This window comes from Salmo salar, chromosome ssa23, assembly GCF_905237065.1.
Source record: "Salmo salar chromosome ssa23, Ssal_v3.1, whole genome shotgun sequence".
Lineage (NCBI taxonomy): Eukaryota > Metazoa > Chordata > Actinopteri > Salmoniformes > Salmonidae > Salmo > Salmo salar.
In genome coordinates this window covers 19204364-19218931 of record NC_059464.1, presented here as the reverse complement: position 1 = coordinate 19218931, position 14568 = coordinate 19204364, and the positions used below count along the sequence as shown (strand labels likewise).

The window sequence follows — 14568 nt, the reverse complement described above, 5'->3', positions numbered from 1 at the left end:
TTCTCCCTCTGAGGCCTCTCAGCTGAATACCTTTATTCCAGGACCCAGAGTAAAACATACAAGTCTACAGATTACAAGAGACTACCAGCTAGTGAGAAAAACACCTGAGATAACGGGCTTTGATACGCTGCCTGCCTCTCTTCCTCCAGCCGCCATCCATCAATGGAAATGGAAGAGACAGAGAGGGCCAAAGCTGGGTTATTCTCGGTTTGTCACTGGAAACTAGATTTCACAGAACTGGCGGACCTTTGGTGAAGCAATTTTCTGCGCAGTATAGCCTGCTGATGCCCTGCCAACTATGCAAACCACTCGAATGAGTGACGGGATTTAATTAGGGATGGCCATGTCTCACTAATAACCAAACATAACATATACCTGCACCCACCTACATGTAATTGAAACAAATACAATTAATAGTCCTTCAACTTACATTTCATGTGCATCCATGCCACTTTTGTTTCACTGTTATCTCATCAGACATTCCAATTAAGCTCAGTGTTTTCTTTTTCTGAACTGGATTTGCACCTAATATTCCTTAGATTCATACCTCATACTCCCCATCATTCTGAAAAGGTACTAAATAATGACAGCCAGAATGAAGAGAATAAAATATATCAATAACTAATAAATGCCCCCACTCTGGCCATCAAAAATTATAGAAAACTTTCCAAGCTGCCTCTTAGTATTTTACACTTTTTTCTCACGCAATGCATTGGCTGGATTGTTTTCAAGGATATCCAAGGGATAAAGTCATTAGTCTAAGAACAAGTCACCTGGCGTTTAATGGCAAACACTGGAGCAAGTGGTGCTCTAGGGTTTGTTTTGACTTTAATGTATTATACTGTTGTCTGGCAATGTAGCCTTGTCTATAGATTTTACAAAGATTCACATAAGGCAACATTTCATGGAATATCTGTCTGTCCTGGTCCTAAAATATGGGATAAGAAATCCTCTCGATGCGCTAAATGAATGAATGAATGTTACATCTTAATGATATTTTCTGTGGTTTGCATGAAGCTTGTCCTCCTTAGAGAAGAGATTAAGATTTAAATATAATCTTAACTGACACACTTCCATTTAACACCGTCATTTAATGAATTGGTACTAATTGACAGGATTTGGGAACAACTAACAGTACTAGTATGTCTAATTCTGTTCGATTTGCATCAAATATGATGTAATCAAGAGTAATGAATTAAAGATCAAATATAAATATGAGATGGATTTAAGTAATAGATTATTTCTGATAAAAATAGACACTAGATGGAATATCTACACTATTTACAGACAGGACATAAAAATGACTTTTATTTTGTGAATTAACAAATTCAGAATGTTGTTATACAGCATATCGACATTGCTTAGTAACTGTTCACAAACAACTGCATTATAAAAAATAAAATTACATGTAACATAACATACTAGCCATTGCATTTATGGTGTTTTATTTCTGTACCTCTGAAGTATTGTTGTAACTCCAATTTGTGGGAATTTAAACATATAAAAAAATGTAAAACAAGGAACAGTTGATTGCCATAGTGACTCATGTAGCTCTGAACATGGGGTGGAGTGGGATTAAACTGAAAAGTGTGAGTATAAAAACATGGTGTGTGTTTAATAACAAAGTGAAGGACCTAAAGCCATGCTGGTGTCAAACCAAACACACTGTTGAGATAACACTTCATTATGAGCAAAAGCATCACATTGTAAGTGATTATTGAGATCTGTGCAATTTACGGATTTCAGCACACGGGCAACATATCAGTGATGATAAATCTTTTGATATCGATAATGGTCAGAAAGTCTGAGTTTTATTGTTATTATGTAAAAAGGCAAAGTGAACATGGTGAAGCCCCCTTATGTGTCTATGACACTACACATTTCCAGAAAGTTAGAATTTTACATGAATCCAAATGCATATCTCTTGAGATCATGACCAAAATGTCCCTCAGTACCTTCCAAAATGGCTGTTAACTGTAATTAGGTCAGTGTGATAGCAGCACAAGCATCTGTGTATCTGGACACCGGCACCTTATTAGCTACATAATTTGGTTGTTTCGTATTCCATGGAGTTCGGCTGTTTGGCAGAGAAAGCCTGCAACGCTGCCTGTATTCGGACAACATCTGTCGTGGATAATTTGAGGCGGTGGCGCAGGAGACAGGAGAACAGGTCCAGGAGCTGAGGTCCGGGAGGGGACAGTCTGTTGACCCGGTCCCTGATCTCCAGCAGCTGCAGCAGAGCTGAGTCCTGCGATCCCTGAGTGTACGGGTAGTCCAGCTGCAGAATCAGGTCCTGGATCGCTTCCGGGTCAAAATGCATACTATAGCCGAACACCTGGATGCTATTTATTTTCATGTAGCCCAGGTTCTTACCGGGCTCCAGAAACTCGAAAGGTTCGTAGTACACCGAGCCGTTCCCTTGGGGCAACGGAGCCCTGATCCTGCTCCGCAGGTAGAAGTGGACAGTCTCAAAAAAAGTTTTCCACTTGTTACCCAAAGTCAATGTCCAGTTGTAACAGTCCAGGGGAATGTTTAGTTTAGTCCTCTCCCAATCAGGGTAGCTGTTTTGGTCTATGGGCATGCTCCAGCTCTCAGAGTGACTTCCCCCAAAGGGGTTGATGTAGACAGACAGCACTGGTTCCAGGGAGCTGTTCCTAGTTAGGCAGATCTGCAGAGTCATCCCCAGGAGCATGTGGACATGGTTGGACTTGTACTTGTTGCTCTTCAGTGTCAACAGCATCCTCTTCCTCCATGATGGGTCAAACCAGTTGTTGAGTCGGACGTCGTTGCTGACGAAGATCCCATGGATGCTAATACGGCTGTCTTTCTTCTGCAGCAGGTACCTCAGCTCCAGGTCCTGCAGGTCCGTCTCAAAGCCGATGTAGTGATCCGTTGAGTCTGGGACCTCATTGCGGCAGACCCCCTGGCTGAGCATGTACCCGGGGTTGCAGCTGGCACAGCGGGAGCGGTTGTCATAGGAGCAGGAGGCACAGAAAGAGCCCTCGCCCACAGTGCAGGGGATGACACCCTGGCAGGATGGATGGTCGTAGGGGCAAGAGCAGCTCCTTGTCTCCTCCAGGTAGGAACCTATGTAGTTGTTCTCACTGCAGTACATGATGGACAGGATGTAGTTCAGCCAGTAGCTGAAGGACCTGCAAAACACACTCAAACACAAATACGGATCACCTTCCAGACAGTATATTATTATTTTATTTTGGGGGAAATGCACTTAGTATGGCCATACACTGTATAGTGCACTTTGTAGTTCTGGGAATACTATCTGCACTATGATATCAGGTACACTAGAATAACCACATATTCCCCAATAAATAGTTGCATCTCCCATAGGTTCATGTCATCCTATAGCTGTATTTTCCTGAAGAAATAACAATATATAAATTATCCCCCTGCAGTATTTATGTCTGGCCATGTCAGTGGGTTGTCAAAGAGTGTTAACTTCATATGTACGCAAGCAGGGTGTCACAGTATTTTCCCAACCCCACATGAGACATAAAAAATTATAAATGCAGTATCTATGTAGGTACAGTACCAGTCAAAAGTTTGTAGAAAATAGGATGTATGCAATAGTCATGCCCCTTTAAAAAATGCAGGATTAAGGGCAGAGAGAACCTTTGGTTTCCTGAGGAACTTAGTAAAATCATAAGGGAATGAAATGCAATGTGGGCTAAAGCAAGAGGGACTGGTTCGGCGGATGATTGGATGGCTTTTAAACGTCTTCGAAATATGGGTGTGGCTATGATCAAAAAATCGAAAGCAGACCACTACCTGAAATCTACTTCGGATAATTTCAATAATCCATCCACATTTTGGCAAGTAGTGAAAGGTTTGTAGTGCAAAAAGATACAAAGCTTCCAAACAATTGTTGGTAGACACACAGATTGTAACTGAGAAAACCTCCATTCTGAAAACCTTAAATCAGCATTTTCTAGATGCAGGCAGTTTATTTGAAAAGGTCAAAGGTATAATTGAGCCCCGTATGAATTTACCTGACACCCCTGTGCACTCCTTCACCAGGTTCTCATTTGCATCCTTCTCTGTTTCAGAAGTGTGTAAAGCCCTGAAAAAAAATTATAGAAAAAAAAACCCTTGGCCCTGATGATCTAGACCCCCGTTTCCTACACCTAGCTGCAGACATCATTGCTCCCCCCTTAACATGTATTTCTAACCTTACACTCGACGTTAAGGAAATCCCCAAGTTATGGAATCTGCTTTTGTACTGCCTCTACTGAAAGGTGGAGATCCTTCGTTATTGACCCATATCAAAATTGTCAGTACTGTCAAAGGTACTGGAGTCCTTAGTTAGTAGGCAGCTGAAAACAACATCTTAAATGGAATGCAATCAGGTTTTAGGTCTGGCCACAGCACTGTTTCAGCAACATTGAATGTTTTAAATGACATCCACTGTGCTCTTGACAAGAAGTTACATTGTTTGTCTGTCTTTATTGATTGTCAAAGGCATTTGACACCATGGACCATGCTGTGTTAGTGCAAAGGATAAAATGTTGTGGAATTACTGGTCATGTTCTAGATTGGTTTATAAATTACCAATCAAATCGTACACAATGTGTAATGGTGGATGGTTGTGCTCAGGTGTTCCGTAAGGTTCTATTTTGGGCCCACTGTTATTCATTTTGTATATCAACAACATTGGGGATCATATTGAAACAGCGGATGTTCATATTTATGCAGATGATACTGTTCTTTAATCAAGTGTTAGTAGTTTATCTTTAGCTTTTGAAAATGCCAAAAGAGCATTTAACATCATACAACAGAATCTGTGTGATTTGAAGCTTGTTCTGAATTTGGGTAAAACAAAACGCATGGTATTTTCAAATGCCAGGCATGTTACTAATCATGTCATTGTTACATTGGCTGGACATACAGAGCAAGTCAAAGTGTACAAATAATTGGGTGTGTGGGTTGATGACAAGCTGAGCTTCATTGTTTATGTGGAGAACTTGATAAGGAAGCTCAAGCTGAGAATAGGTTTTTATTACCGGCATGAGGCTTGTTTTTCTTTGGAGGCCAGGAAGGAGCTGGTACGATGTACATTACTGGCAGTATCAGATATTAGTGATGTTATATATACAGTTCAAATCAGAAGTTTACATACACCTTAGCTAACTACATTTAAACTCAGTTTTCACAATTCCTGACATTTAATCCTCATAAAAATTCCCTGTCTTAGAATCAGTTAGAATCACCACTTTATTTTAAGAATGTGAAATGTCAGAATAATACTAGAGAGAATTCTTTATTTCAGCTTTTATTTCTTTCATCACATTCCCAGTGAGTCAGAAGTTTACATACAGTCAATTAGTATTTGGTAGCATTGCCTTTAAAGTGTTAAACTTGGGTCAAACGTTACGGGGAGCCTTCCACAAGCTTCCCACAATAAGTTAGGTGAATTTTGACCCATTCCTCCTGACAGAGCTGGTGTAACTGAGTCAGGTTTGTAGGCCTCCTTGCTCGCACAAGCTTTTTCAGTTTCGCCCACAAACTGTCTATAGGATTGAGGTCAGGGTTTTGTGATGGCCACTCCAATACCTTGACTTTGTTGTCCTTAAGCCATTTTGCCACAACTTTGGAAGTATGCTTTGGGTCATTGTCCATTTGGAAGACCCATTTGTGACCAAGCTTTAACTTCCTGACTGATGTCTTGAGATGTTGCTTCAATATATTCACATAATTTTCCTTCTCATGATGCCATCTATTTTGTGAAGTGCACCAGTCCCTCCTACAGCTAAGCACCCCACAACATGATGCTGCCACCCCCATGCTTCACGGTTGGGATGGTAATCTTCGGCTTGCAAGCATCCCCCTTTTTCCTCCTAACATAACAATGGTCATTATGGCCAAACAGTTCTATTTTTGTTTCATCAGACCAGAGGACATTTCTCCAAAAAGTACGATCTTTGTCCCCCATGTGCAGTTGCAAACCGTAGTCTGGCTTTTTAATGGCGGTTTTGGAGCAGTGGCTTCTTCCTTGCTGAGTGGCCTTTCAACTTATGTCGATATAGGACTCGTTTTACTGTGGATATAGATACTTTTGTACCAGTTTCCTCCAGCATCTTCACAAGGTCCTTTGCTGTTGTTCTGGGATTGATTTGCACTTTTCACACCAAAGTACCTTCATCTCTAGGAGACAGAACGCTTCTCCTTCCTGAGTGGTTTGACGGCTGCGTGGTACCATGGTGTTTATACTTTCGTACTATTGTTTGTACAGATGAACGTGGTACCTTCAGGCATTTAGAAATTGCTCCCAAGGATGAACCAGACTTGTGGAGGGCTACAATTGTTTTTCTGAGAAATTGGCTGATTTCTTTTGATGTCAAGCAAAGAGGCACTGAGTTTGAAGGTAGGCCTTGAAATACATCCACAGGTACACCTCCAATTGACTCAAATTATGTCAATTAGTCTATCAGAAGCTCCTGAAGTCGTGACATAATTTTCTGGAATTTTCCAAGCTGTTTAAAGGCACAGTCAACTAAGTGTATGTAAACTTCTGACCCACTGGAATTGTGATACAGTGAATTAGTTAAATAATCTGTCTGTAAACAATTGTTGGGAAAATGACTTGTGTCATGCACAATGTAGATGTCCTAACTGACTTTCCAAAACTATAGTTGATTAACAAGAAATTTGTGGAGTGGTTGAAAAACGAGTTATAATGACTCCAACCTAAGTGTGTGTAAACTTCTGACTTCAACTGTATTTGTTGTACTGTATGTGTGTCTGTAGTTTTGTTTAATATTGTGTTAGTGTATGTAAGTTGTTTTGTCTGAAATGTTGTTCCCCCTGCTGCTATTGGACCAGGTATCTCTTGAAAAATATCAGAACAGGTGTATACATACTGAGATCATGTGACAATTAGTTCACCTGTGTGCAATCTATGACTTCTGAAGGTAATTGGTTGCACCAGATCTTATTTAGGGGCTTCATAGCGAAGGGGGTGAATACATATGCACACACCACTTTTCAGTTTTACATTTTTTTGAATCTTTTGAAACAAGCTATTTTTTTTATTTCACTTCACCAATTTTGATTTTATTCTGTATGTCCATTACATGAAATCCAAATTAAAATCCATTTAAATTACAGGTTGTAATGCAACAAAATAGGAAAATGCCAAGAGGGATGAATACTTTTGCAAGGCACTGTAATTATGTAGTAACCAAAAAAGTGTTAAACAAATCAAAATATATTTTATACTTGAGATTCTTCAAAGTAGCCACCCTTTACCTTGATGACAGCTTTGCACACTCTTGGCATTCGTTCAACCAGCTTCATAAGGTAGTCACCTGGAATGCATTTCAATTAACAGGTGTACCTTTGTTAAAAGTTAATTTGTGGAATTCTTTTCCTTCTTAATGTGTTTGAGCCAGTCAGTTGTGTTGTGACAAGGTAGGGGTGGTATACAGAAGATAGCCCTATTTGGTAAAGAACAACTCAAATAAGAGAAATTAGCCAATCAGTTAATATCCCTATTTGGTAAAATACCAAGTCCATATTATGGCAAAAACAGCTCTAATAAGCAAAGAGAAACGACAGTCCATCATTACTTTGAAACTTTCAAAGTTTTGATGTCTTCACTATTATTCGACAATGTAGAAAATAGTAAAAATAAAGAAAAACCCTTGAATGAGTACATGTGTCCAAACGTTTGACTGGTACTGCATATGTGCACACAGCAACAGTGTATGATGAATTGAGGACAACTCATGAAAATATATTAGAGTGGAAAAGCAGAAAATAAAACAATATATATTTTAAAGGTCAGCTTCATATATCCCCATTGAGACCGTGTCTGTGCCTCGACCTAGGTTGGGCAAAACTAAACATGGCAGTGTTCGCCTTAGCAATCTCACTAGAATAAAGACCTCCTCCATTCCTGCCATTATTGAAAGAGATCGTGATATCTCACATCTCAAAATAGGGCTACTTAATGTTAGATCCCTCACTTCCAAGGCAGTTATTGTCAATGAACTAATCACTGATCATAATCTTGATGTAATTGGCCTGACTGAAACATGGCTTAAGCCTGATGAATTTACTGTGTTAAATGAGGCCACACCTCAAATGAGGCCTCCTGGTTACACTAGTGACCATATCCCCAGCGCATCCCGCAAAGGCGGAGGTGTTGCTAACATTTACGATAGCAAATTTCAAGTTACAAAAAAAAACAGACGTTTTCGTCTTTTGAGCTTCTCGTCATGAAATCTATGCAGCCTACTCAATCACTTTTTATAGCTACAGTTTACAGGCCTCCTATACAGCATTCCTCACTGAGTTCCCTGAATTCCTATCGGACCTTGTAGTCATAACAGATAATATTCTGATTTTTGGTTACTTTAATATTCACATGGAAAAGTCCACAGACCCACTACAAAAAGCTTTCGGAGCCATCATCGACTGGGTTTTGTCAAACATGTCTCCGGACCTACTCACTGCCACAGTCATACTCTGGACCTAGTTTTGTCCCATGGAATAAATGTTGTGGATCTTAATGTTTTTTCTCATAATCCTGGACTATCAGGATAATCTGCTCAGACCTCAACCAAGGAGCATCAAAAGTCATGCTATAAATTCTCAGACAACCCAAAGATTCCTTGATGCCCTTCCAGACTCCCTCTGCCTACCCAAGGACGTCAGAGGACAAAAATCAGTTAACCACCTAACTGAGGAACTCAATTTAACCTTGCGCAATACCCTAGATGCAGTTGCACCCCTAAAAACTAAAAACATTTGTCATAAGAAACTAGCTCCCTAGTATACAGAAAATACCAGAGCTCTGAAGCAAGCTTCCAGAAAATTGGAACGGAAATGGTGCCACACCAAACTGGAAGTCTTCTGACTAGCTTGGAAAGACAGTACCGTGCAGTATCGAAGAGCCCTCACTGCTGCTCGATCATCCTATTTTTCCAACTTAATTGAGGAAAATAAGAACAATCCGAAATCTATTTTTGATACTGTCGCAAAGCTAACTAAAAAGCAGCATTCCCCAAGAGAGGATGAGTCTGCACAACTCTGCCAGGACCTAGGATCAAGGGAGACACTAAAGTGTTTTAGTACTATATCTCTTGACACAATGATGAAAATAATCATGGCCTCTAAACCTTCAAGCTGCATACTGGACCCTATTCCAACTAAACTACTGAAAGAGCTGCTTCCTGTGCTTGGCCCTCCTATGTTGAACATAATAAATGGCTCTCTATCCACCGGATGTGTACCAAACTCACTAAAAATGGCAGTAATAAAGCCTCTCTTGAAAAAGCCAAACCTTGACCCAGAAAATATAAAAAACTATATCGGCCTATATCGAATCTCCCATTCCTCTCAAAAATTCTAGAAAAAGCTGTTGCGCAGCAAACAGACAAACAATGTACACGAAATGCTTCAGTCTGGTTTTAGACACCATCATAGCACTGAGACTGCACTTGTGAAGGTGGTAAATTACCTTTTAATGGCATCAGACCGAGGCTCTGCATCTGTCCTCGTGCTCCAAGACCTTAGTGCTGCTTTTGATACCATTGATCACCACATTCTTTTGGAGAGATTGGAAACCCAAATTGGTCTACATGGACAAGTTCTGGCCTGGTTTAGATCTTATCTGTCGGAAAGATATCAGTTTGTCCCTGTGAATGGTTTGTCCTCTGCCAAATCAACTGTAAATTTCGGTGTTCCTCAAGGTTCCGTTTTAAGACCTCTAGAAGCCAGACATATGGAAGTGGATGGCTGCAAACATTCTACTTTTAAACTCGGACGAAACAGAGATGCTTGTTCTAGGTCCGAAGAAACAAAGAGATATTCTGTTGAATCTGACAATGAATCTTGATGGTTGCACAGTCGTCTCAAATAAAACTGTGAAGGACCTCGGCGTTACTCTGGGCCCTGAGCTCTCATTTGACGAACATATCAAGACTATTTCAAGGACAGCTTCTTTCCATTTACGTAACGTTGCAAAAATCAGAAATTTTCTCTCCAAAAATGTAGAAAAATTTATCCATGCTTTTGTTACTTCTAGGTTAGACTACTGCAATGCTCTACTTTCCGGCTACCTGGATAAAGCACTAAATAAACTTCAGTTAGTGCTAAATACGGCTGCTAGAATCCTGACTAGAACCAAAAAATTTGATCATATTACTCCAGTGCTAGCCTCCCTACACTGGCGTCCTGTTAAGTCAAGGGCTGATTTCAAGGTTTTACTGCTAACCTACAAAGCATTACATGGGCTTGCGCCTACCTATCTTTCCGATTTGGTTCTGCCGTACATACCTACACGTATGCTATGGTCACAAGACGCAGGCCTCCTAATTGTCCCTAGAATTTCTAAGCAAACAGCTGGAGGCAGGGCTTTCTCCTATAGAGCTCCATTTTTATTAAATGGTCTGCCTACCCATGTGAGAGACGCAGACTCGGTCTCAACCTTTAAGTCTTTATTCAGTAGGTCCTATGATTGAGTGTAGTCTGGCCCAGGAGTGTGAAGGTGAACGGAAAGGCACTGGAGCAACGAACCACCCTTGCTGTCTCTGCCTGGCCGGTTCCCCTCTCTCCACTGGGATTCTCTGCCTCTAACCCTATTACAGGGGCTGAGTCGCTGGCTTACTGGTGCTCTTCCATGCCGTCCCTAGGAGGGGTGCGTCACTTGAGTGGGTTGAGTCACTGACGTGGTCTTCCTGTCTGGGTTGGCACCCCCCTTGGGTTGTGCCGTGGCGAGATCTTTGTGGGCTATACTCAGCCTTGTCTCAGGTGTTGGTGGTTGGAGATATCCCTCTAGTTGTGTGGGGGCTGTGCTTTGGCAAAGTGGGTGGGGTTATATCCTGCCTGTTTGGCCCTGTCCGGGGGTATCATCGGCTGGGGCCACAGTGTCTCCTGACCCCTCCTGTCTCAGCCTCCAGTATTTATACTGCAGTAGTTTATGTGTCGGGGGGCCAGGGTCAGCCTGTTATATCTGGAGTATTTCTCCTGTCTTATCCGGTGTCCTGTGTGAATTCAAGTATGCTCTCTCTAATTCTCTCTCGGAGGAGGAGGACCTGAGCCCTAGGACCATGCCTCAGGACTACCTGGCATGATGACTCCTTGTTGTTCACAGTCCACCTGGCCGTGCTGCTGCTCCAGTTTCAACTGTTCCGCCTGTGGCTATGGAACCCTGACCTGTTCACTGTGATTACTATTATTTGACCATGCTGGTCATTTATGAACATTTGAACATCTTGACCATGTTCTGTTATAATCTCCACCCGGCCCAGCCACAAGAAGACTGGCCACCCCTCATAGCCTGGTTCCTCTCTAGGTTTCTTCCTAGGTTTTGGCTTTTCTAGGGAGTTTTTCCTAGCCACCGTGCTTCTACACCTGCATTGCTTGCTGTTTGGGGTTTTAGGCTGGGTTTCTGTACAGCACTTTTGATATATCAGCTGATGTAAGAAGGGCTATATAAATACATTTGATATATGAAAACCCTATTATAGATGCCATAAGACATTTTGCCGTGTACATTAATCAAATGAAATTATAGCTGCAGAAACATTTCTATCGAAGACAAATGTTTTATTTTTATTCGATTCAATTTTCTTTCTACTGGGCCTGGTGTTGTCATCCACATAGGTAGTGTTGCCAAGAGAGATGAGGTGAGAGAGGAGGTGGGTGGCAACTGAAGAGCTGTTACATGTAGCTGTCGGTCTGTCAGCGCTTTACACAAACACCTAATGCCAGAGACCGGGGATGTTACTTTGTCTCTGCTCTGTCACACAATTCTCTGTGACTAACTGGATTTACTTTATAAATTGCCTCCATGAAACAATAGGGGGAAAACAACAATAGGTTGAGAAGAAAACCTAGAATGGAAATGGAAGGGGCAGGAAGCAGCTTGTATTGTTATACTGAAAACCATTCAGACAAATCTGTCAGACTTGAACAAGATCACTTCTGTGTTACAGCCACAATAGCAGTAGTATTAGGAGACCTAGTTTTCTGTGGCAGTATTTTCACAGCTTATGAGAATCAAATGGCCATGCCATGACCCTTTTATTTATTTATAGAGTATCAATCTAACTACCGTTTTCTCTTCATATATGAAGAAAATACATTCTCCATAAACTAGGACAAGTAAACAGGACACACCATTAAAATAAAGGCTTTCACAATATATCTAATGTATAAAATAGTTTCCTATTTATTAATCAGTTCTCCGACTGTTAACGAAGAAATATGTGCTGATTTTGCCAAGTGAAACCATTTCTAAAACACATTTAGAAGAAAATGAAGAGAAAAAAAACGCAAGCACAGCAGTTTTACCCGACAAGCGAGTTGGTGAAATTGGAGCAGCTATCCAATGTTCTGATTGATTGCCTTTGAACTATTTTGAACATAAGAAACAGAAAACACCAGTGCAGAACTGTCAAAGCAATATGCAAAGTACTGTACATAATTTATCTCCCCTCACCTATTAACAGTGTGTACGTCTGAACATGAACATGGGGACCTGAGGCAGCCATTTCCGACTGGGACATTCACAATACACCAGAGTGTATTCAGGCACAAAGGGGATACTCAAGTGGATTTCTTAGATAGCCTTGATGTTTTACTTTCACGTCACTTAGCATACAATCTTATCCAGAGCAACTTTCAGGAGCAATTAGGCTTAAGTGTCTTGCTCAAGGGCACATCGGCAGATTTTTCACATATGGAACAATTGTCCTTTATTTTATTTATTTTTTTACAAATAATACACACCTCTCCTACTCTGGAGGGTGGGATGAACTTAAATTAATCTCGGTACTTCGCGATTTCATATTTTTCCCCCAGTTAAAATCCTTGTGTCATTGCACTTCTTGTAAATATAGAAAATAATAAATACATAAAAAACAGATAATACTAAAAGTTAGCATAGACTGATGGATTTAGAACCATAAAAGACTATACCTGAGATCCCACTACAGACAATACATAATATACAACTAGTCATACATGATACAGTATATACACAATCATACTTTTTTGTTCACATCCTCAAGCTCACAAATACTTCTCCTCTTAGCTGTGTAGAGAGTTTATTTATGTTATTCACTCATAGTTTGTGTGTAGGCCTACACCTGTAGGTGCCTGACCTTGAATATCTACAGTCACTCAATAGCCAGACATGTGGATCTCATTACGTGTGATGTGAAAGGCTGCCACACCTTTCACTTTTTTTCAGTAGCGCCTTGGGCGGTGAACCTAATTTTCTCTAATTTAAGGAGAGATAAAACGTCTCTCACCCATCGAGAATGGGAGGTTGGGGAAGCAGATTTCTATTAAAAAAGGATGAGTCAGCGGGCTAACAGAAATGTGAATGTGAATACTATCGTGTCTGATAGATTATTTGTGACATTGTTCCATGGGGTTATTCCAAATATGACGGTGTATGGGTTACGGTCAATTGGTCGAACGCAGACGCTGCATAAAGTGTTGAAAATGAGGAACAAAAAAGGGGATAAAGACAGACAATCCCAAAACATATCATTGCGGGAGCCCAATAGCACTTAATAGATATATTATATATTCTGGGCTCATTTATTACATCCTAAATCTTGAAATATTGCCAGATGTCTTCTGGTATCTCTGCCCCAATAAATTATTTCCAGGATGTCTAAAAATCAAAAATTTGGACTCATCAGACCAAAGGATAGATTTCCACCGGTCTAACGTCCATTGCTTGTGTTTCTTGGCCCAAGCAAGTCTCTTCTTATTATTGGTGGTTTCTTTGCAGCAATTCGACTATGAAGGCCTGATTCACGCAGTCTCCTCTGAACAGTTGATGTTGAGATGTATCTGTTACTTGAACTCTGAAGCATATATTTGGGCTGCAATTTCTGAGGCTGGTAACTTATCCTCTGCAGCAGAGGTAACTCTGGGTCTTCCTTTTCTGTGACGGCCCTCATAAGAGTCAGTTTCATCATAGCGCTTGCTGGTTTCTGCGAATGCACTTGAAGAAACTTTAAAAGTTCTTGACATTTTCGAGATTGACTGACCTTCACGTAATGATGGACTGTTCTTCCTCTTTGCATATTTGATGCTGAAAGACAAATTCAAGATAAAAATATTTTAGAATTATTAGATGAGGCTTACCCAGTTGAGATGGTTTGGGATGAGTTGGACCGCAGAGTGAAGGAAAAGCGGCCAAGTGCTCAGCATATGTGGGAACTCCTTCAAGACTGTTGGAAAAGCATTCCAGGTGAAGCTGGTTGAGAGGATGCCAAGTGTGAGCAAAGCTGTCACTAAGGAGAATGGTGGCTACTTTGAAGAATCTCAAATATATTTTCATTAAACACTTTTTTGGTTATTACATGATTCCATATGTGACCCGATTCAGGAAACTAGGCATATGTCGTGGGTCACTACTTCACAGGAGAGCCGTTTGAACGTAAACTTTTTTTTAATCAAAATAGTTTTATTGGCAGAAATGCCTTATCAAACAAGTGAACTTCATGTGCTTTAATAACAAACTTGTCTGCCAAATGTAAATACGAATAAAATTGTTAAATTACGAGCCTAGTTGGTTTAGCCAAA

General features: G+C 40.7%; 1 protein-coding gene across 1 annotated transcript in view; it reads right to left on the bottom strand.

Moving 5' to 3' along the window:
• Positions 1–1269: 1269 nt before the first annotated feature.
• LOC106584145 (BMP/retinoic acid-inducible neural-specific protein 3) overlaps positions 1270–14568 on the bottom strand; it is a 103237-nt gene continuing 89938 nt past the window's right edge. The window contains exon 8 of the mRNA XM_014169064.2: positions 1270–3152. Coding sequence (XP_014024539.1) covers positions 2036–3152 — 1117 coding nt within the window. The 3' untranslated portion in view covers positions 1270–2035. The remainder of the gene's footprint in view (positions 3153–14568) is intronic.